The sequence below is a fragment of the Gossypium hirsutum genome, chromosome D02 (genome assembly GCF_007990345.1).
Source record: "Gossypium hirsutum isolate 1008001.06 chromosome D02, Gossypium_hirsutum_v2.1, whole genome shotgun sequence".
In the NCBI taxonomy this organism is placed as follows: domain Eukaryota; kingdom Viridiplantae; phylum Streptophyta; class Magnoliopsida; order Malvales; family Malvaceae; genus Gossypium; species Gossypium hirsutum.
Window position 1 is genome coordinate 36,760,681 of NC_053438.1, and position 8,353 is coordinate 36,769,033.

General features: G+C 33.8%; 1 protein-coding gene across 1 annotated transcript; it reads right to left on the bottom strand.

The window, feature by feature from the left end:
* Positions 1-203: 203 nt before the first annotated feature.
* Positions 204-974, bottom strand: LOC107907972 (uncharacterized). Its single transcript, XM_016835263.1, has 3 exons — positions 823-974; positions 633-705; positions 204-332 (listed from the first exon to the last, which is right to left on the bottom strand). The coding sequence occupies exons 1-3, from the start codon at positions 972-974 to the stop codon at positions 204-206; spliced, it is 354 nt and encodes a 117-aa protein (XP_016690752.1).
* Positions 975-8,353: the final 7,379 nt, after the last annotated feature.

The following is an 8,353-nucleotide window of genomic DNA, read 5'->3' on the forward strand; positions in this document are numbered from 1 at the left end:
TGCACTAATAAAATAAAAATTACAGCTACGTGCAATACATGAACACTATAGCTAAAAAAATGAAAATAAACTGACTCAGTTTCCTTAGCCACAGATGTGGCTGCGCGATGTTTCTTCTTCCTCCTCTTTTTCTCATCCTTCTTGTGCTTTTTATCTTTGGAGCACTTTCCCTTATTTTCTTTGGGCTTCGCACGGTCCTCGGATCACTCCTCAGGTTTAGGCTCTGCCCCGGCATCATCAGTTGCTTCCTCTGCAACTTTCTCCAGTCTAACTCTATCTTCCTCCAAATTATCAGTAGTTGCACCCACAAACTCGAGTACAATGACAATGTTCTAATATGCCCTCATTCTTTATTAGTCATAAGTGATAGTACACTAATACGAACTACGTTGACAATAAAGCCCAAGTGTGCCGAAAATGGTACTTAATTATTCTGCAAAAAAAAAGTAAAACAAACTTGAAAAAAAATAAAATAAAATTACATAATAATAAATCCCATAAAAATTAAAAGTTTTCAACCAATTTAATGGTCTTTGCCTGCTTTTGATCAATATTCCCAAAATAGTGTTTCAACCGCTAGCCATTCACTTTGAACTGGTGTCCATCATGTAAATCTCTGATTTTGACCGCACCAAGAGGAAATACTTCGACAACTTTGAAAGTCCAGACCAACGTGAGCGCAATTTACCCGGGTGCAATTTCAGTCTAGAATTGAATAATAAAACTTGTTGACCCACGATAAATTGTCGCTGCAAAATAATTCTGTCATGGCTTCGTTTGGTCTTTTCCTTGTAAATTGCAACGTTTTCATGGGCATTTCACCTAATTTCCTTTAGTTCAGTGATATCCAATAGCCTTTTCTTTCCAACAACTTCATAGTCCATGTTCACTTGCTTAATTACCCACATTGCTTTGCGCTCCAATTCAACTGGCAAGTGACATGCTTTCCCAAAAACCAATTGATATGGTGACATCCGTAATAGAGTTTTGTATAATGTCTGCAATGCCCATAAACCGCCATCCAGTCTGGAAGACCAATCTTTCCTCGAAGGGTTCACAACCTTCTCAAGAAAGTTTTTAATTTGTTGATTTGATACTTCGACTTGTCTATTAGTTTGCAGATGATAAATGGAAGTCATTCTATGATTAACTCCATATCTCTTCAGTGCAGCTGCCACTTGGTTGCAATGAAAGTGTGTACCCTGATCAATAATCAATGCCTTTGGTGTGCCAAAGCGGGTGAGTATATGCTTTTGAAAAAACTAAGCACTGTCTTTGCATCATCATTTGGGACTGCAACAGCTTCAACCCACTTTGAGACGTAGTCAACAACTACTAATATATAAAGATTTCCAAATGAACTTAAAAATGGACCCATAAAATCCATACCCCAAACATCGAACAATTCAACCTCCATAATTGGTTGCTACAACATTTCATAGTGTGAGGCTATAAAACTAGTGCGGTGAAACCTATCTCATTGATTCACAAAATTATGGGTGTCTTTGAATAATGAAGGCTAGTACAATCCTGATTGGAGAACCTTAACAGCAGTTCGCATGCCACCAAAATGACCTCCATAAGGAGCGTAATGACAATGCTTTAGGATTGAAAGCATCTCTTCTTCTAGAACACAATGCCAAATAATGTTGTCATTGCATACCTTGAATAAATACAGCTCGTTCTAATGATACTTCACTACTTCACGAAGAAATCTTTCTTTTTTATGGCCTGTGACAGCGAATGGGAGTTTTCCACACACTAGACAATTTACCAAATCCGCATACCAAGGGGTTGCATCTACAACAAATAACTTCTCATCTGGAAATGCGTCGACAGTTTGAAGTATGTTTCTGTAACACCCCTAACCCGTATCTGTTGCCGGAATGGGTTAAGAGGCATTACCGAACCTAACACGGTTTCAAACATTCACATAATCATACAAGTTATGCTTTAATAATAATATCACATAAACAAATTATGCTTCAAAGTTCAATCATATAAGTATCCTTTATTTATTCCCATTTTCGAACCAACCACATATATCAAATCATATTACAAATGTCTTATAAAATTTAGTAGTCGAACCATAAGACCTATAATCATGGTATTTAAATAATCAAGTTATAAATAAACTTATTACAATACATTTTCATATACCTAACATATACATCGCATCACTAAATTCTATACATCAATTTTATTGGCTCAATATTAAACACCTCTTTCAATAAGCTCTTACACATGCGCATTTCAGACAAGACAAATCATAAATCACGGTCTAATATTCCTTCACATATAAAACTTTAGTCAACTTTACAACATAACCCAATATACTTTATGTGCTATTATAACATGTGTATATAACTTTAAAGTAAAAGCCATTTCTAAACACAAATACCAAACCGTAGCAAAACCCATTCCTTTAACTATTTAATGAATATACCAATTCACATATTATACACATTAGGTTATTAATCTAAGTCAAGCTATCCACATAGCTTAATAGACATAATTATAAAAACATAAACAATTATTACCAAATAACCGACTCACACGCATCTCACCATAGCCACATTAAACATTTATGAACACAAAGAACAATTCATAGCATACCAAATTCGCATGCTCTATAATCAATTCAAAATACATATACCAAACCATTCATCTCTTTATCTATTTGGCTATCGAGGTTAGCCACAAAAGTCATACCAATTTCACCATTTGGATCCGTACCAAAATAATCAACCCATAACAATCATGAAACATATTCATTACTGGCGTTCACCAAACGTACCTAAATAGCCAAATACAAATAAAGACATACCATCACTTAACCTATATTTCACATATCATAAATCAAAGATGCATTCATCTTTTACCTCATTTCTAAGCTGAAATATAAAACCAAACACCACAAGCATATATATATCATGAAATGTACTCCCAACTTAAACTTATGTCATGACCGAATACACACAAGCATTAACATCATGATCAAGCCATTTTCGCATGGCTATATATATACACAATTCAAATCCCACCATAACAAGCTAGACTATACATGCCATATGTCATAAATATAAGTTTTCTTTCAAAATACCAAAATAGATATCGGTAGTGAGATGAGGTTCCTCGATGATCCTGAGCTCGAGCTAGCTTTCAAAATCTATAAAACAACAAATAAACACACAAAGTAAGCTTGGAAAGCTTAGTAAGCCATAAGCAAATAAATTAACGCAAGAGCATTCATAATTCAATTTGAAACAACCAAATCTAATTAATTCCATACACATATATATAATCCCATTTCTCAAAAAGCTCACATGATCACTTTAATCATCAACACTTACCTTTTCTTTCAAAGTTCGTATAAACTTAATACATACCGTAATCATTTAAATCGAACTCATATTCGATCTTGCCATGTATTTGCCCGTTGAACCCCAAAAACAAAAAGGATACTCGAATAGCTTAAAAAGCTCGTACAATGCCAACGTCCCAGATGTGGTCTTACATGTAATCAAATAACGATGCCACTATCCCAGACAAGGTCTTACATGAAATCATATATGATGCCAATGTACCAGACATGGTCTTACACGTAAATCTCAAATCGATGCCAACGTCCCAGACGTGGTCTTACATGAAATAATATATCGGAATCTTATGTCATGACATATGTATCGTAACTATTCCTATGGTTCGTACGGACTTTCAAATGTCATAATTCAATCGAATCAAACTCGCAAACAATTCTTCCATGCTTATAAAAAATCAGTATTTATAATAAATTTACATTCGAATTTAACGACATTTATTTATTTATGAACTTAACTCGTACGGACACGAACGAACTAGAATGACTATTTGACAACCTTCGACTTTTCCCGATCCAAATCCGATTTCCTCTTTTCCTGATCTAAATAAATTCAAATTTGGTTATTTAATAACACATCTTATTTAATTCAATCCATAAACACATAATTAGGGAATTTACACTTTAGCCCCCAAATTTCACATTTTTGACATTTTAGTCCTTAATACAAAAATACACCAAATACATAAAATTCATCAAAACCTTGCCTTAGCCGAATCTTCCTAAGGTCTCTAGCAGCCAATATATTTCATTTATTTCACATTTTAACCTCTCAATTTCTAATTTTCACAATTTAGTCCATAATTAGCAAATTCATCAAAAATCCCAATACAAAATATATTTATCTATCATCAAGCTTTCATATTTCACCTTTTAACATCACAAATCTTACAAAATCAACAATGGCATAACTCAAATTCATCATCAAATTCTGAAATTTAAGCATGGGCTTGATAAAACACAAAGCAACGTTCTCAAAAGCATAGAAATTATCAAAAACCGAATAAAAACGGACCTTTAATCAAGCTTGGAAGTAGTCGAATATCAAAACATATGAGCCCTAGCTTTTCTTTCTTCAATTTCGGCAAAGATGAACTAAAAATGCATGGCCATTTTATTTTATGTTTTATTATACTGTCATAATTAATTAATTTACAAAACTAACCTTTATAATTTCATTTAAAATCCACTAACCATAGGTTTTTGTGTCCATCCATAATTTCAATGGTATAATTTCAACATAAGGCCCCACATAATGAAAGCCATAGCAATATATTACTTTAACAATTAGCAAGTCACTTTTACATTTTACGCGATTAAGTCTTTTTTTTTGCAAATTGAGCACACAAACAATAAAATTTTCACGCAAAATTTTCACACATATTAATTCACATACTGTAAAAACCAAAAATAATATTAAAATATTTTTCTAACTGAGATTTGTGGTCCCAAAACCACTGTTCTGACTATGGTCTAAACCGGGCTATTACAGTTTCCATCTTCGCTACCAACTTCCAATCGAGACAGATGGTTTACAACTTGATTCTTTGAACCCTTGCGGTCTTTTATCTCGATGTCGAATTCTTGCAACAGTAGGATCCAGCGTATCAGTCTTGGTTTTGTATCCTTCTTCGTAAAAAGATATATCAACGCCGAGTGATCAATAAATATGGTAACCTTTGTGCTGACAAGATAAGATTGAAACTTGTCGAAAGCAAAGACTACATCCAACAATTCTTTCTCTGTAGTGATATAATTGATTTGAGCCTCTGTAAGAGTTTTGCTCGCATAATAGATGGCGTGAAATATTTTTCCCTTGCGTTGTCCTAGAACAACACCCACAGCAAAGTCGCTTGCATCACACATAACTTCAAAAGGTCGAGACCAATCTGGTGCAACGACAATGGGTGCATTTACTATCTACGTCTTTAATTGAATGAATGCATCCAGACATGTATCGTCAAAGAGAAACTTATTATTCTGTTCTAGTAATGAGCATATGGGCTTTGTCATTTTCAAGAAATATCTAATAAATCTTCGGTAAAACTGTAAACGAAAAAATATATAGGATTTTTCCTAAGTAATTTATCACCTTTTTACTTAAATCCATTGTTAAAACTAAATAATTGTTTAATAAATTAATGAAATATGTGAAAATATGAAATTGAAACATAGAAATTATTAAAATGTGATTTTATGGTTTATTATATAGTTTTCATACAATAAATGGCTTATTTTTATATTAATTTGAATATATTATATTTTTTAAGACATAAAGTGGGCCATGCATGATTAAATTAAATAATAAAATATAAAATTATATTTAATAATTCATTTTAAAATATTTCATTAATAATTTGGGTTTTAATTAATTAATTAAATTGGATAAATTTAATTCTTTGGTCTTCTAACTTGTTGATTTATTTTTGACAGGTCTAATAGCTTTGCTGGATTACAAAATCGTCCAAATTAGAGACCAAGTCAACCCAAAATTCAGCTGCACATGGCTGTCCATAAACCACTTTTTGGTTTAATTGCACAAGGTCCTTGAAGAGTTAAAGAAATCAGAGATTTTCCCAAAGATTTGCTAGTGACCAAGTCTTAGTCCTGAGTTGTACTGGCACTCAAATTGACCAAGAATCAAGTAGAATTAGCTGCATTTCCTCAATTCATGGCCGGCCATCCTTGGAGGAAGTTTCAAAAGATGGACACTCCTATTTTTAGCAAACTAGCTCCCTTGCCTCACCTATAAATAAGAGCTCATTCTCACTTTTTCAGTCATCCCTCACTCAATCATCATTCTCTCCTCTCTCAAATCTCTTAGCTATCTTTCCCCCTCAGGCCTATCATCATCCTTGCATAAGGATTTTTAGCAAAATTAGTCTCTTAAAGAACCCTTGGTCGGCCACCTTGGAGAACCATCAGCAAACGAGCAAAGTAAAGAAGCGAAGGAGCCTCTTCAATCAGAGCCTTGGGTGACAGCCACTTTGAATTGGGATTAATCTTTCTTTTCTTTAATTTAATCTAAAGATGTTTGCTATGTGTTCTTTGTTCTTATTTACAACAATGTTAGCTTAATTTTATTTAAGCTAGGATGATTGCTTTGATTAAATAATATTTATTTGATTCATGCTTATAATGTTTGTTCCTCAATCGATCATGTTTTCAATTAAAATCAAGTCTATATTTTGTTCATACGTGATTGGAATACACCTGAATTAGCTGAGTGATCCTGACCAGACGATGGCTAATGGGCACATAATTGAAATGTGCATGCTCAATTTAGATCCTAACCTGATTAAATTGTAGGTTGCATAACAACTCTGACCAAGCTCTGTTATCTGCATAGTTTTTAGATATGTGTGATTAAATTGTTTCAAACCTGACACGTCCCTATTACTTCACACGAATACTAAGAAACCTTTAGTAAATAAGGATCAGTAAAATGTGTATTTACTAAGTAAAGGATTCCGAAAGAACCTACTGTGGTTTCCAAACTCATGAAAGATCGAGTTGCCATGGAATGTTTTTCCGAATGTTATTAAGCATGTTGATAATAAATTGAGTTTAATTAAAGTAATTGTCCTAGATTATTTATGTTATAATTAAAGAAAAATTGTGTTTAATTTTACTAAAATCTATTTCATTTAGTTTGCATACTTAGGATAATTTGCATTAGGGTCATTGCATTTAGTTTAATCACCACTTTTCAACTATATTGTGTTTTTATTTACCAAATTGTTAATATAATTTTACAAATTAAGTGACTTAGCACAAATACAATCCCTGTGGAGACGATAACTTAATACTTACTTATTACTTGATAACGACTGTGTACACTTGCACAAACTTACGCGTTACAAACCCCGCATGCGCATGAAAACTGTGAATACCTTTCACATTTGTCGGTGGAGGCAATTTCTCAATGATTTCCACTTTAGCTTTTTCTACTTCAATGCCTTGACTAGAGATGCGATGGCCTAACACAATGCCTTTAGTTGCCATGAAATGGCATTTTTTCCCAATTTAGAACAAGATGTGTGTCTTCACATCACTGCAACACTTTATCCAAATTGTCAGCGCAATGATCAAGATCATTCCCATAGACTAAGAAATCATCCATAAAAACCTCTGAAGAATCTTCAATCATATCCGAGAATATTGTCATCATGCACCTTTGAAATGTGGCTGGTGCGTTGTAAATACCGAAAGGCATACGATGAAAAGTAAAAGTACCAAAGGGACAGGTGAAAGTTATTTTCTTTTGATCCTCTGAAGCAATAACAATTTGATTGTACCCAGAATAGACGTCTAAGAAGCAGTAATAGGCTTTTCCAGCAAGCCTTTCCAGCAAGCCTTTCCAACATTTGGTCAATGAAAGGAAGTGGGAAATGGTCTTTCCGTGTGGCAGCATTAAGTTTGCGATAATCAATACAGACTCGTCATCCCGTAGGAATGCGTGTAGGAATTAATTCATCTTTGTCGTTGCTAACCACAGTGATGCCACTCTTTTTAGGAACGTATTGCACTGGACTTACCCAATTGCTATCAGAAATAGGGTAAATAATTCCAGCATCAAGCCATTTTATAATTTATTTCTTAACAACTTCCTTCATCTTCTCATTTAATCTTATTTGTTGCTCAATTGATTGCTTGCCTTCATCTTTCAACTTGATCTTGTGCATGCAAAAAGATGGACTAATGCCTCGAATATCATCATTAAGTCGCATGGTCAATTCACCTTTGTAACATCAATAAGAGTTCGTCCGGTGGCTAAAAATGGTCGTCCCAAGATTATGGAAACCTCATTGTCTGCCTCGCAGTCAAGTATGATAAAATCAGCCGAAAAATAAATTTATCCACATGAACTAAGATATCTTTGATTTTCCCTTCAGGTTGAGCCAAGGATCGATCAGTTAGTTGCAATGTCACTGCAGTAGATTTCGTGTGACCAATTCGCAACTTTCTGAAAGT

Excerpts from the sequence above, each read along its gene's own strand:
- LOC107907972 (XM_016835263.1), bottom strand. The coding sequence starts at position 974 with ATGTCACCATATCAATTGGTTTTTGGGAAAGCATGTCACTTGCCAGTT. Across the intron at positions 706-822 it reads ACTGAACTAAAGGAAATTAG|ACTGAAATTGCACCCGGGTA; the intron begins GTGAAATGCCCA and ends ATTCAATTCTAG. Across the intron at positions 333-632 it reads TGTCGAAGTATTTCCTCTTG|AACATTGTCATTGTACTCGA; the intron begins GTGCGGTCAAAA and ends AGGGCATATTAG.